General features: G+C 44.5%; 1 protein-coding gene across 3 annotated transcripts in view; it reads left to right on the forward strand.

The window, feature by feature from the left end:
• The first annotated feature begins 2741 nt into the window (after positions 1–2741).
• CAV1 (caveolin 1) overlaps positions 2742–15989 on the forward strand; it is a 39576-nt gene continuing 26328 nt past the window's right edge. Inside the window, exons 1-2 of one of the 3 annotated variants that reach the window (XM_080666450.1) lie at positions 2742–3064; positions 4374–4538. In XM_080666450.1, coding sequence (XP_080522576.1) covers positions 3035–3064; positions 4374–4538 — 195 coding nt within the window. In that variant the 5' untranslated portion in view covers positions 2742–3034. Of the gene's footprint in view, positions 3065–3484; positions 3705–4317; positions 4539–15989 lie in introns of those variants that run through there. The other 2 variants (XM_080666452.1, XM_080666451.1) reach the window with 2 other exon arrangements.

Genomic DNA, 15989 nt, shown 5'->3' on the forward strand with positions numbered 1-15989 from the left:
TCTCTCTCTCTCCTCTTCCTTCCTCTCTGAAATCAATAAAAATATTTTAAAAAAAGACAATAGGCTCTGATAAGGTAAAGATTGAACTTTGTCAGGGAAGATACTAACCTAGGACATGATACCCACTATAAACTGCTTTTAAAGTTTTAATTTCAGACCATCCTTTGTGGCTACTTTAGGCCTTTGAGTTTGCAAGATTTCCCTGAACTTGTCAGGTTAGCATGTGGGGCCCCTTTTTTTTGTCCACACCCCACAAAACTCTTTAAGAATAAATAATATTCATGTATTTAAACTTCAGTTTTCTCATCTCTAAGATGGCTGGTTTGTATAATCTGTGTTCCTTCCAGCTGTATATTTTTAGTAACATATAATATGTGGGTTGACTTTTGAGACTGCTTCTTTAAAAACAATACAGGGCAAATGATTGCCATTTACCCACGTTTTAGTAAATGATTTGGAGAAAGTTATTAACTTGCCTCCAAGCCTAACATTATCTATCTGGGAATCAAAGAAAAAACATTATGTTTTGTTTTTACATCATCTATTTATTTCAGTTCTAGTACTATGCTAACAATGTTCTTCATCTTTTTTATTTCTCACAAAGTTGGAGTCAATTCTCGAACTCAACTGTTATAATCACAAAAAGATCTGTTTCTCTTTTGTGCCAGCTTCTTGTTGAGGCAGGTTAATGAAGATTTGTGGTTTTTCCTCTCATTAGGAATTCATTTTGGCATTGACAACGCTTCACTGATCATCATGATTCTGTGTGCTGCTGTTGATTCCCCTTAGATGTAGACTTCCCAGTCAGGCTGCTTTCCCTTCCTTCAGTGCTAGTTAAGCATTCACCCACAGGCCTCCCCAGAAAGTCTATCTCTTGCTGGAATGCAGGACATGCTCTCTCCCTGTTCCTGTTGACGTTTTTCACAGTCAAGATTACTCATCACAGCTGAAGACTGAATAACAATAGATGGGAACCAGTTTCCACATTTTTTCCATAGAAGTTAACCCCAACTGCTTTGCAGCTAACATTTATGAAGGAAGACACAGATGAGCAGACTGGGCATTACACAACACTGAACCTGACAAGACCCTTTTCTAGCATAGCATGTTTGTTAACACACAATTTGTTCAAAGAATTTAGAAATGAAACTTGGTAGAAATAACATTAAAAAAACAAAACAAAACTTTTTTGCCCTAGCTGGTTTGGGTCAGTGGAAAGAGCGTCGGCCTATGGACTGAAGGGTCCCAGGTTTGATTCTGGTCAAGGGCATGTACCTTGGTTGCAGGCATATCCCCAGTAGGAGGGGATGTGCAGGAGGCAGCTGATCGATCATCGATCTTTCTAACTCTCTATCCCTCTCCCTTCCTCTCTGTAAAATATCAATAAAATATATTTAAAAAATAAAATTAAAAAACAACTTTTGGATGATCTTTAGTATTCTAATGATGATTAGCCAGCATAATTAAAGTCATGCCAATATTTGTGACATTTTCCCTGCCACATAGTTAAAACTGTCTTGTTTTTAAAAGTTGTATTGCCGCCCTAACTGGTTTGGCTCAGTGGATAGAACCTCGGCCTGCGGACTGAAGGGTCCCAGGCTTGATTCCAGTCAAGGGCATGTACCTTGGTTTAGGGCACATCCCCAGTAGGAGGTGTGCAAGAGGCAGCTGATCAATGTTTCTCTCTCATTGATGTTTCTAACTCTCTATCCCTCTCCCTTCCTCTCTGTAAAAAAAAAAATCAATAAAATATATTTTATAAATAAATAAATAAATAAATAAATAAAAGTTGTATTGCCTTTTGCTATCAACAATAGGCTGTCTTTTGTAGTTCTACTTTACAGATAATCAGCTAGGTAATCAACTCTAAAAGTTCCATCCTCTATTCCCCTTTTTCTCCTCTTTTTGTGCTCTCCCCATAGTTCCTTTTCTAGACTGTCAGTTCTTTTAATGTAACATGTGCCCTTTCGGGTATATTGACAACTTTTTTTATTTCAAGTCATAATTTGACTTTTGATTGCATGTGGAAACTTAGGTTCAAAAAATCCATTTCATTCTTGGATAGTAAATTTCCTAAAGTAAAAATGACTGATCATTGTTTAATCCATCTTGTGCTGATTTATAATAAGGTAAAGAGAGAAGTCCCCAATTCAGGAACAGATAACATATTTTACTAACAATTTCAAATATTGTATAACTATGGCATAACCTGTTGGCATAAATTCCCTTTGTTACAGAAAAGATTTGTAATAAGTTTATAGAAAAGGTTAATATTTCACATTATTTGGAAGCCATTCCAGAAACGATTGGGAAACATTCAGTTATTCTGCATGCCTGTTTCTCCCAGGTTTCCATCCACAGCAACTACTAGTAGATGCAGACCAGTGACACTAAAGCACACCACACATGCACCCGCAGATTCCTGCCTGTGTTTAGATGTGAACTGCACCTAAAGGCTCCCAGCCATTTTCTTTATCCCTTCCTCTGTGAGAAACAAGGATATGGTAGTGTCTTAGGCAACGATGGAACATGGACGATGAGAAGAAATGGCTTATAAAGGGCAGAATTCTTTCTAAAGCTCTGGCTCCCTTACTGGGCATCTATCTAGCAGGCATGTGGGAACTCTCCACTCCCCACCCCTGCTGGGATGATGCACCGAGAAAACATTCGCTCTCCTCGGGACGCCTCTCAGTGGTTCCCAGCTGGGAAGATGTTGCCCCGGGTTTAAAATATCTGCCCCAGCAGCCCAGCGTGGGTGAAGCGCTTCCTCCCTGTACTCTGCTCCCCGAGGACGCTCCCCGCCCTCTGCACGGAGAACTTTGGGGATGTGCCTAGACCCGGCGCAGCGCAGGTCCTGACCAACCCTGAGCAGAACAAACCCTTGGCGGGCGGCCAGGAGGCTCCCTCCCAGCCACCGCCCCCCCTCTCCGTCAGCTCCATCCCCCTCCGCCCCCATACAAGATCTTTCTTCCCCTGTTCCCTTAAATCACAGCCCGGGAAAATCTCAAGAGCCTTCATCCAGCCACGGGCCAGCATGTCTGGGGGCAAATACGTGGACTCCGAGGTAGGCTTGGGGAAGTGCGCGGCGAGTGCCTGCTTCTGCTATCTCCCTCTCCAAAAGCCCCGGCGGCTCTCCCAGCCCCAGCCCTCTCTCCACTTTGGAGAACCCTCGCGCCGAGCGGCTGAGGAATGGGCCTGGGCGGGGAGGTGAAGAGGAGGCAGGAATATTTCATGTTTTCCTCCTGGGAAGGACCCGGGAGCCCTGAGCTGGAGGGGTACAGAGAAGGTGGTCAGGGTTTGAGGTTGGGTCTCCCTGACGGAGGACGAGTTTCTCCACGGGTCCAGGTGCTACCTGATGGCGGGACCCCCCACGGCGGGCCCTGGCCAGCTGGGAGGCGGGAGCTGGGGCGCAGGGTGAGAGCTCGTCACCCGCCGTCCCGTCCGGGGGGACGGTCCCGGCGACTCCCCGCCGGGCGCCTGGCCCTACCGGCGGCGCGCGCCGTGTTTGCACTTTGCAAAGCTCTCAGGCCGCCTCAAGGACTCTTCCTGCATCTCGGCGCCAGGCAGGGGTGTTTGAAGCGGGACTCACCTCCCTCCCCGCAACTACCACCACCCTTCCACCACCCTCCAGCCTGGGTGTGGAGACTTCGTTTTCCCAAATACAGACGCCGTTGCGCCAAGGGTGGGTCGGAGTCGTGGTGCAGGTGAGAGATACTAGGGAGGTTAGGGGTCTGACACGGCTCCGCCCTAAGGTTGGAGCGTGCGGAGCTGGGGGGTGAGGGGAGGAGGGAGAGCAAAGGGCAGAAGGAGGGTGGAGGACGCGAGCAGGTGCCCGGGAAACGCTGCTGGGAAGCAACGAAATGGGGACATTCCATGAGTCCGGGGGTTCAAGTTTAATCTCAAGGATGAAACTGGAATTGTGGAGAGAGGGGGGAATAGGCGGGGGGCGTGGGCGGGGACGAGAAAATTGAACAGGTGAAGCACTCGGGGTATGAAAAAGGGGGGCTGTAGAGAAGTCAGGGGTCGGCCCCATCGCCGCCCGGGACTAGGAGGGGTACTTCGCCAGGCGCGCTAGGGCGGGGGCCGGGCGGTGCGCGGCGGGGGTTGCCCTGACCCCTGGCGGCGGACGCGGGAGGCTGGAGCTCCCTGCCGGGTAAGGAGGGGTGTGGTGTCTTCTCCCCGATCCTCTTAAAAAGCTGGCGGCGCCGACGAGTTGATTGCGTGCGCCACTGCTGCAGGAGCGGTTTGTTCGATTTTGAGCCTGGAGGCTTGCTCTGCCGCCAGGCTGACTTCTGATCGCTTGTTTGTCTTTTGGAGAATTTCTTCCAACTGCTGGTGCCCCTCTCTCTCTCGTGGCCGTCCGCCCTCTGCAGGGACATCTCTATACTGTTCCCACCCGGGAACAGGGCAACATCTACAAGCCCAACAACAAGGCCATGGCAGACGAAATGAACGAGAGGCAAGTGTACGACGTTCATACCAAGGAGATCGACCTGGTTAACCGTGACCCCAAGCATCTCAACGACCACGTGGTCAAGGTAAGGGGAGGCCTGTCCCCAGAGGGGATGCTGTCAGGGCCCGGACAGCTCTCTTCTGGCCAGCAGCCTGTGCATCCTTTTCTAACTTTACCGCGCGCAAACACACACACACCGTTTTCTGGGCTTGCTCTCCCCTCCCCCATCCTGCTGTTTAGTTCAGGTGGAATTTAGCTAACTTGAGTTTTGTAGGCGTTCATATAACTGCACTCTTCTCCTGGCAAATGAAGCTCCTGATCACAGCCACAGACAAACCCCACTCCCTGAAAGGGTGAAATGGTTAGCTACAGGTCACACTCTCCCTTCCCAGGTTGAAAGTCTAGTGAAGGGTGGTGCCCACTGCACAACTAATTGACGCAGGAAGGTCATTTCTGAGGTCTTGTGCCAAAGGTGAAAGCTGGGCTACAGAGTGGGCATGTTCCCCTCAGCTAAATCAAGTAACTGAAGTGATTTTCTTAAACAATAACATGGGTAGAAGTGCTTGCATCTAAAGACAGATTATGCAAATAAATATGCATACATACTCATATAGATCCATATATGAAGAGTATTTTAACTGGAAAAAACATGGGACTTATGCACAACTGAACAAAATTACAAAATCAAAAATAATGCACACCTCTGGGTTTCTCCCATAGAAACCTCGAGTTAGATGTGGAAAGTTGCTTCTTTAGTGACTACCTGCGTCAGCTTTCGCTGAGCTAAAGGGACATTCTCCTTGCAGTTACTTTTTATACTTTCAGGATGTACTTGGTGAGATTAAAAATAGGTTAATTGAACAGGTTACTGGCCAAACTTAGATCTGACTTGGGGGTCAGTTTTTTATTTCATGATGTTGTTTAACTTTGACCCTTTTAGCAAATCAAGTCAGAGGAATTTATTGTCTGAACCCATCTGGATTGTGAAATCATGGGCGTGAGCCATCCTTGGCAGAGGGTTTTCTTTGAGGAACCAGGAAGGCCAAGAAAAGTCCTGGCGTGGGAGATAGGGTGTGAAGACCCAGTTCTGTACTATCCCAGAGCAGTCAATCGGGTGAATGAACCACTTCACCCACTGGGCCTTCTGTCCATCCATGGAAGAAGCTATAGTTGAGACTGTTCACATTCATGAATAATAGATTTCAAAAAGGGGAACAATTTAATCTGTAACTAGAAGGAAAATGTAGCTGTCAGAATGGACTCTGTTGGCTTGCTGGTGGAGGGGAAAAGGAAATTTGGAGCCTTGGCAGGGTTTTCTACTAGCCAGATCATGGAATATTTAAAGGTAGCAGCAATAACCAAAGTAGCTTATAAACTGAAAATGGGAATTGCTATAAACTATTTACTAAAAACATTACCTTAAAAGGGATAAGGGCATTTTTTGCTTCTTCCCCTTCTCCTGTAGCTTTGGGCAAGAAGGAGAGATGCCAGGAAAAGAGGCAGAAGTCAGGAAGGGCTGGCTTTGCTGGAGCCTCCCTGTTGTTCCACCACAGTGTGAGTGGGGTTCCTGGAGCGGGCAAACCTCCCCGATGAGTCAGAGAGGCCAGGAGTGTGGATGTGGCTCTCCACACATAGCATGACTAAGTTGAGAAAGAAGAGCCCGCTGGGAAAAGAGACTTCAATGCAGATGGAAAAAGGGCATAACAGGCTTAGAGGAAATAGCAGTTTACAAAATAGCATTTCAGAGAGCAAGTGTGGGGATCCTCATATTAGAGAAATTAAAAGGGAGAGTTAGAGCAAGCTCCTGCTGGCCTAGAGAAAGCAAACCCCACCCACTTGCTCATAGAACTGTGAGCAAAGCAAGACAGACAGAAAAAATCTGCCTTGAGAAGAATTTGGGAGGCCCGCTTACTCAGATGCCCCACTTAGGACTTCAGAATGCCCTGCAGAGAGGGAGAGAGACCCAAAGAGTGCCATGTGCCAGAAGGTGGAGGAAGGGGGCTTACGCCTTACAGAGACTCCTAGTCCTTTTCTTTGAGTACAAGCATAAACATAATGACAGAAACAGGGGTGATCCTCCTCATGTTACCATAACAATAAATAATGAATTTTCCTAAATTTTATTTTGATGGCATAGATTTCTAAAATAATAAAGACATCCAAAGCCTCACTGTTAATACATGGTAGTTTAAAATTTCACATGATAATAAACAGCAATCAATTGAATCTATTATTAAAGGTACCAAATCAGGTAAGGAAAGTTCTGTTCTAAAGGCAAGCAGCTCGGTAAAAGCAGCTCTGTCCAATTCTGTAGCCACTTAGCCACTTGAAATTTAAGTTTAATTAATTTACATAAAATAAAACTTAAGTTCAGTTCCTCAGTCACTCCAACCACAAAGAGTTCCCAGCACATGAGACTAGGGGCTACCATATGGGACAGCATAGATGTAGAGCATTTGGACAGCACCAGCCTAGAGTGTTCCCTGCATTTTACAAAAGGTTCCTATGCCAAGGTTAGAATAATAACTCTGGATGTAGAAGAAATTAGACCCTGATGTACAGTGAGAGGAATAGCATAGTATTATCTACAGCAAGCATGTCAAACTCGCGGCCCACGGGGCACATGCGGCCCACAAGGAATATTTTTGTGGCCCAACCAATATAATGGTATGTAAGAAACGCTTTAATAAAAATTTCTTAACTTAATTTTTACAATAGCCTGTTATAGGATATTGGACAATGTTCGCTAATGACTGGTTACTATAATTGTGTTGCATTCATTTCCCTTACGCACCTTATGCACGGGCGCACCATTTTAGCAGCTGATTGCCACGTCATTAGTCTTGGACTGACTTGTTTGGTGTGCGCAACAGGAAATATTTCACTTTTGGAGAACAAGAAAAATAGGTTTATTTGCATCACACTTATTAATTTGTGCAGTTATTTAGTGTCTGGTAAGTTAATGTTCAAGAAAAAATATTAATTTTTATTAAAATGTTCTATTATTTTATGTTAACGATTACTCATTTATTTCAGCCCTTTGTATTCAGCATGTCTCTATCGAAATAAACCTACATTTCTATGAAAATTGAAGCTTTTGTTTTTTTGCTGCCCACATAATCTTAAGCCTTGTTTATTTGGCCCGTGTTGGCCTTTGAGTTTGACATGCTTGTTCTACAGTATCCTCTCCATCCAATAAAACAGACATGTAGGGAGGGGAAGAAAACTCAGAACTGGCTGTGTCATGATTTTTTATTTCAAGGTGTTTTACCACCTATTCCACTGGTTTTAATGGCATAAATTAGTCTATACCATTTAGTTCCACCGAATTTGTTTCTTATATTACTAAAGGTTTGCTGCTCTATATATGAGATATCTGTATTGATATTTATCTAAAAAGAGTGGGCTATGAATGCTTCTTAAAATTTCCTCTAATTAAAGTGATCACAACTTCAGACCCTTCTCCTTCCAAGGTTTTTATGTCATCTTTTTACGTTCCCATTTCCATCCATGTGTTTATTATGTACATATTTGGAATTTCTAGATAAATAAAATGGCTTCAATTTTATAATTCTGATATCACATTAGCCATCAATTAATTCACTTATTCAAGTCTTATATGCTGAACTAAACACATACTACAAAGGGTAATTCCTAAAATAATTTCTAGAAATCACAAAGATTAGAATTATGAGACAAGATACATACAGATGAAAAGCTTAAAAAAATACACACGTATAATATCACAATAGTAAGTCACTGCCACATGGTAAGTAATGGGCTCTTTTTGGTTTGACTGCCAGGAAACATATAACTAGATTTTAAGTTTTATTGACCCATTTTATTTATTCTCTCCCACATATGGATTTTAATTTTCACTTTCATTTCCAACTGGCATGCTGTTTTATGCAGTTACTATAGTAAGCTCTCTCATCATCATTTTGGAAATAGACCAAATAGCTACATTAATAAAAGAGTAAGATGCAAATTGACCATACCTTTGCAACATCCACCAGCCAATCAGGAGCGAGTATGCAAATTAACCCAACAAAGATGTAAGGTTAATTTGCATACGCAGGTGCCGAGTAGCCGGTGGCAGGGCGGGATGCTTGCGTCGTCGCCATGGCAGCGCAGGCATTCCGCACCACCCCAGCCGCTCCGGGCCTCTGGGCAGCGTGGGAAGGTGGAAAGGCGGCTCCAGGCCAGAGCGAAAAGGCAGCTCCAGCCGGAGCGAAGGCAGTGCCAGCAGCCAGGGGAAGGAAGGCCCATTCTTGCACGAATCTTTGTGCATTGGGCCTCTAGTCTATATATAAAAAGCCAGTGACCAGAACACCCTAATGACCAGAACGACAGAATGACCAGTTGCTATGACGTCCACTTCGGCCTGCGAACCTGCTGGAGCAGGGATGGAGCTGGCCGACCAACCTTCTGCGGGCCCTCCCCCTGGCTGACCTCACCCCTGATCTCCCGCACACACCAATCGGGGGTGGGGCCACCCGGCCAACCTCCTGCAGCCCCTCACCCCGGCAGGCCCAACCCTGATCCACCCCGATTGAGAATGGGCTGGCCAGACCCCATCTGTGCACGAATTTGTGCATTGGGTCTCTAGTATATTATAATAAGTCAAAAGTAAGTAACAGTGACTATTGCATAATAAGGCTTTTAAAAAGTGAATGGTATTAATTATCTTGATTTTGGTAATCATTCCACAATGTAGATGTATATCAAATGATCATATTGTATACTTTAACTATATACAATTATATTTGTTAATTATTCCTCAATAAAGTTTGTTTTAAGTGAATGGTATTAAGTGTTAGGGAGGCCCTACTATGGAGAGGGCATTAGGGAAAGAGAAGGAGGATGCACTAGAGAAAGGTTAATGGAGAAGAACATGAAGGAGATACAGTCTGAGTTGGGTCATACAGGACAAATGGAATGCAAATATCTGAGAGAAGCAAAGGGGGGCATTCTAAATGAGCAAAGCATGGAAGCGAGAATGCCTCTCCAAGGTCATGAGCCTGAAATGCCTCAAAGCCCATTTTTTATTGGAATAGAATTTAGTGGCAGAGTGGTCGATCATAAGATGAAAAGACTCATCATGGCCCGGTGGCAGAGTCCTGAATCCAGTACACATGATAAGTTTCAACTCTTAACAGGTCAGCAGTGCGGTCAGGAGCACTTCAAGCATAAGGATGGCATGCTGAAGGTAGGCATTTTGGAAGATGACTGGTTAGGGCACAGGATGTAATAAAACATAGCTAGTCTGGATGAGTAGAGAACAGTTACACTATAATTGCACAAAATGGGGAGGACAGTATGTGGTAGCATTGGGAATAAAATCATATAAGCACAAAATGACGGAATTTTAGAATTATAAGGGAATGGAGTGGTTATATGAGGCTAACTTCCACTTCATCTTTTTTAACATTAACAGGAATTTAAGGGCTAAAGAAGTTTAAAATGTTATCCATGTTTTCACATGGTTTCTGTCTAAAAAATATTTTAAAATCTATCACAAGGGAAGAAAAGACAAGATTATGTGATTCTCCTGGACTATTGTCATGAGGAGAGAAATTAGTTGAGATAATTCTGATGTTAGTTCTGAGACAAATCAAGACATCTGAGAGGAGATCTTTGTTGGAAAACACAAATATGCATTTGCAATTTTCTTTTCCAAAGCTTGAATGTAATGATTCTTAAATAGACATGAAATTTTTTTAGTAGTCAGCAAAAGACATGCACATGGTAATCAGATCTGTTTTGGTTTCAAAATAACAGCCTCTGTGATCTCTTTCAACCTAAAATCATTCTAGGGTGATTGTGAATTAATATCAATATAATAGTAATTTTTAAGTTTATTCGATATAGCTATAAATCAAAGCATAAGGTTTAAAAGATCAAATTATCTCAAAGAACTCAGCACATCCTATGTAATAAAGAGCTAATATGCAAATGGTCATCACGCCATCATGCTGTAACTGCTCAGACACTCAACACTGGGGTGAGAGGAATGGGGACCAGCCAGGCACAAATGAGCTTGCAAGAGAGGAATGGGGACCAGCCAGGCTGTGGCCTGGGAGAGGGACAAGCAGTCCTGGGCACCAGTGGCTGCGCCTGCACCTATGGCCCGGCCCAGGAGAGGGACAAGCCGCCCGCTCTGTGGTCCTGGGTGCCAGCGGCTGTGTCTGCACCTGTGGCCTGGGAGAGGGACAAGCCACCCACCCCGCTGTCCTGGGCACCTGTGGCTGTGGCCCGAGTGAAGCCACCTGCCCACGGTCCCCTGCGGCTGCAGCCAGTGTGGGCGAAGCCAGCCCGGGTCCTGGGTGCCTGCGGCTGGCCAGAGGTAGGGAACCCTGGGTGCAGGATGAGGCAGAGGCGGTTAGGGGCAATCAGGCCAGCAGGGGAGCAGTTAGGGGTGATCAGGCCGGTAGGGGAGCAGTTAAGGGCAATCAGGCAGGCAGGCAGAGGTGGTTAGGGGTCATCAAGCAGGCAGAGGTGGTTAGGGGTGATCAGGCAGGCAGGCAGGCAAGCAATTAGGAGCCAAGTAGTCCTGGATTGCAAGAGGCAGTCGGACATCCCCTGAGGGGTCCCGGATTGGGGAGGGTGCAGGCCAGGCTGAGGGACTCTTCCTTCCCTTGTGCACGAATTTCATGCACTGGGCCTCTATTTGGTAATATTATCTTCTGTTAGGACTGTTGTTTGTGTGTTTGTTTGGGAGATAGTGATGGATATTCTGCCACACATGAGATCTTGCATGGAATTCAGAATCCCCAGCTTATAAAAGAGCATTATAGTCATCTTTGGTGGGAAATTATCCTCACATCATTGAGTAAAGAACTATAATAAAATGGGGAGATATTATTCATTCATAAAAATCTGAAACACTTTCAAGTTCAGCCAACAGTGATATACATTTTAAATGCTTATGGAAAGTCTTTTTTATGTTCTCTACCTCCTAATTGTGGTAAAAAGAAAAAAAAAAAAAAGAAGAAGAGTTAGCTCCACTTTGGTTCTAACTGAACAGAATGTCATATTATTTAAGACTAGTGACCCGGTGCACAAAACTTGTGCACATTAAAAGGGGATTAATTAGAGGAAGTATTTTAATATTGCTATTTGTCCTTTCTCTGTAATAGAAATTTCAGAGATGAAAGAAAATTAGTAAAATGTATATGAAAATGTTCCTTCTGTCAGAGTATGGGGCATGCCACAGGAACCAGAGTCAAGTCCCCGCCCACCCACGTATGCCTTGAAATCGCACGAGACGCAGACCTGGCTGGCCCCACCCCCATTGGGCTAGATCCAGACCTGGCCAACCCCACCCCCATCAAGCCCCACTGGGTGGGGGGCGTTGGCCTCAGGTTGCCTGGCCCAGTGCCGGGGTAGGGGGCGTGGCCTGAGGTCCCCTGGCCCAGAGCTGGGGCGGGGTGTGTGGCCTGAGGTCCCCCAGCCCAGGCCGGGGCAGGAGGCATGCCTTGAGGTCCCCGTCAAGCCCTGCTGGGCAGGGGTCTTGGTCTGAGGTCCCCCGTCAAGCCCTGCCGGGCGGGGGGCACAGCCTCAGGTCCTTGCTGATTGCTCGTTAAGGCTCTTTACAGGAATTCAGCCTCCGCTGTGGGTGCAGCCATCTTGTGTTACGGGATCTCCGCCTCTGCTGTGGGCGCAGCCATCTTGTGTTACGGAATCCCTGCCTCCGCTGTGGGTGCAGCCATTTTCATTATGGCATGATGGTCAATTTGCATATTCCCTCTTTATTAGATAGGATAAGATACACCAAATACCCTTGAACTGTAAAAAAGTTCGTGATGTGGGTAATTCTCCCAATGAATAACAGTGTCAGCTACATTTTAAAGGGGCTTAGCCCAGGCCAGTGTTGTTTAGTGATTAGAACTTGGGCCCTGAGTTGGATTCATAGTCAAGGACGTGTACTTGTATTGCAGGTTCCATCCCTCACCCCAGTGTGGGTGGGGGTAGGAGGCAACCAATCAATGTGTCTCGCTTTCTCTCCCTCTCTCCCTTCCTCTCTCTAAAAATCAATAGGGAAAATATCCTCAGGTGAGGATTAACATAAATCAGTAAATACATACATACATACATACATACATACATACATAAATGGGCTTAAAGTAAGAACAGCTGCAATGGTAAGCAGCATCTGGAAAGTCCAGTATGCACTCAAGTCCATAGAAACAACAGACACTTGCATATTTCAAGTGAAACTGCTTTTGAGTTTGCCCTAGTTTCAACATAAGTTCTCTATGATGAAATGGTCAGAGAGAACTGGTCCCTAGGAGACCTGGCTGTGCACACCTGTGGGATTCTGGGCCTTTTCGTGACTCAGCTGGCTGGGTTTGCAGTGGGGAAAGGGCAGGGCTGCCATTTTTATACGAAGATGGTTTATGCCAAGAAACACACGCTTCCATACTCTGGACCTTGTATATACTATAACAGTATATTATCTTCATTAATGTGCACAGAGCTCCTGAAGAAAAAATTTGCATGCTATATTTCTTTTTAAAGAAGTTTCTAAAAAATAAGCCCTCGGCCCCTAGAAATATCCCTAACACATAGGTACTCAAAGGCACCCTGACAGAGTGGAAAGAGTATTGTGCCAGAATAAGAAAAGATATTTTTGCAACTTTTTTTTCTAAAACTTGAGTGTGATAATTCTTAAATATGCAGGCACAAAATTCTTTTTCTTTAAGAGTCTGGAAAATGCATGCATATAGTAATCAGATCAGTTGGTTTCAATATAAGGGCCTAATGCTTTTGTGGCCTCTTTCAGCTAGAAAGCTTAGAGTCTCAATAGTGTGGTACTGCACACCATGGAAGGAAGGATGAAGGAGGTTAGGGAAATAGATTTCTCTTCTTCAGTCATCCCAGAGGATCTGGTTTATAAACAGGGAGTATATTTGTTTGGATATAGTAAACACCAGTCCTAAAAATATTTTGGGCAAGCTATTTTATGTTTGTATGCTTCAATTTCTCCAACTATAAAAAAAAAAAAAAAGGAGAGTCATTCTCATATAATAGTGTTCCCCTTAAAAAAACTATTCACCTTTCAATAAATGATTATTATACATCTACTATTATGTGTCAAGGGCTACAATAAGAATAAGATAGATAGGAGCACCACCCAGAGTTTATGGCCATCTGCTTGCCTCCCTTCATGCAGTTTCCTTTGAAAACTTTTGCTGAAATTCCTTTACCAAATTCTGCTGTCTGTTAAAACCTTAGAACCTTCAGGGTTTAGTTCAAAAACACCTCACCTCTAATGCCTCCAGTTGTTCCTGAGCCAGTAAACAAGGCTTGGGCAAAATAAGAGGCATATTTTTTATACAATCTGCCCCTGTTTGGGCCCTATAAAAAGTGCAATTAAATTATGGACCATATTCCAATTTTCTAAAATTCTCTCTTCCCACATTGGTGCTCAATTTCTAATCTTATTGAAAATTTGACATTTTCAGCCTTTTTAAAACCTTGTAGCATCTTTACAAATTCAAATTTGGCTGAACAGCTGACAAACCAAAGGAATTTTTAAAAATACCGATGCCTGGGCCCATTACAGATCTACTAAATTAGCACTTCTAGAGATGGGGCCTAAGAGTCTTTGTTTTTCAAAGCTCACTAGTGATTACATTTGTGAGGTCAGGTTTAGAAGTAATTGTACCCAAGGTTGGCTTAAAATATACACCTTAGATGGTTTCACCCAAAGACAACAGAGGAGTCACCCTGTGTAGCTCCAGATGTTCTTCCTGCCAGGAAAATACTTGGGAGTCGGGCCCATTTAAACTGGGGAGTTTTGAAACACCATAGAGGGTTCCCAAACCAACCATGCTCAATGGTCCTCCATCCCTTGAGGCCACTTGGGCTTACAGCCAAGTGCAAGCCCAGAGCCTCATGGTGACATAGGAGAGGGGTGTTCATATGTCCTAGGTTGTCCCGCATAAACCAGTTACTACTGGCCAGCCCTGAGTAACTAACTATTAGTAGTGTCCCCATTCATGCCTAGAAGTGCCCAAGTTTGGAAGAAAAACTATATGGTCACAAATGGATTGGCAATGACCTGCCACTGACTCCTACACCTGGAATGCACTGGAAGCCCCTACATACTAGTACACTATTTTTTAGCTGAATGAGCAAAATTTCCACATTCCAGACATGTTTTCTTTCCTCTCCACTCTCCAGTGTTACCTGTCTCCTGTCCATCATCACAGCCTTGAAGCTGCACTAGAACTCGGAGGAGGGGCTCTTAACCGCCAATCTAACCTGACCCCTTAGCTTCTTTCCTTGCAACACAGGTTTAATTAAACTGACATCCTTCCATCACATATTTTGTCAACTACTCAATCAAAGGTTAAAATGTTTAAAATAGTTTAAACTCTTTTTCAATTAGTTCAGGAAACAAATGGCATGCTTTCATATGAACCATTGTTTAGGGTGGAGGAAATGTTTTTTAATTTTGTCTTAAAGGAAATCTGCATGACCCATGTACTGTGCAAATACCCGGGGAATTAACTGGTAGAACAGATTGACACCTGCACAAAATACATACTTCCTGCCTCTCACGGGAACATGCTGATGGTTCAGATATAAAACACATCTTGTTTTCTTCATCGAAACTTGCGAAGATGTCTCTTATTGGTCATTATTTCAAAGTAGAGGAAGTGCATATTCCTAAAAACACAACTGAGCTTCCCCTTAGCCACTGTGAGCTGTTTAGGTCGTTAAGAGGCAGGCATTTTGATGGTGTATCTATGTGCTTAATCTCAGAGTAGGAATTTAACAGTAAAATTTTTAAAAGGTGCATTCAATGTATAAACCTTTCCTGAGCCCAGCAACGGCATTACGATACAAATGGACATTGATAGATTCTATGTAAAAAGGCAAATTGCATCTAGAGATTGCACTGGGTCATCTCATGTGCGTTGTGGGTATCAAACACAATTACATTTTCTCATTTACAGTGATTAACTGGAAAGTATGCTGATTTCTGGACCCAAGTCATGAAACAAGGAGGAGATTGGGAGGAAAGGAAGCAAAGATAAAGGAAAATCCACAAGGCCCCTTCTCCCTGTCCTGCCACTGGCTCTGTAAGGGACTGTACATTTCACATGCGAACCTCGGGATCCCCACACCCATTGCTTTGCACAGTGCTGCCATGTGAGGCTGTGAGCAGGCGCAGGCGCAGGCACTGACTAAGTATTAACTCACTGCTCCTAACCCCCAAGAGGTCTAGCGTTTATCTGGGAAGCACACATGTAAACACATCCAAGTGAGGCCATGTAACTAAGGGGCAGGCCAAAATTGGGCAGAAAGCAGTGGATTTTCAACAGTCTCCAAAGCCAAACCACATGTTCACCAGGCACTAGAGGTAGTAAACGGGTCCCTGGTTTGGTCCAGCAGAGGGAAAGGAAGCAAAGATAAAGAAAAATCCACATGGCCCCTTCTCTCTGTCCTGCCACTGGCTCTGTATGGGACTGGACATTTCACATGCAAACCTCAGGATCCCCACACCCATTGCTTTGCACAGTGT

The sequence above is a fragment of the Plecotus auritus genome (assembly GCF_963455305.1).
Source record: "Plecotus auritus genome assembly, chromosome: 4".
NCBI lineage: Eukaryota > Metazoa > Chordata > Mammalia > Chiroptera > Vespertilionidae > Plecotus > Plecotus auritus.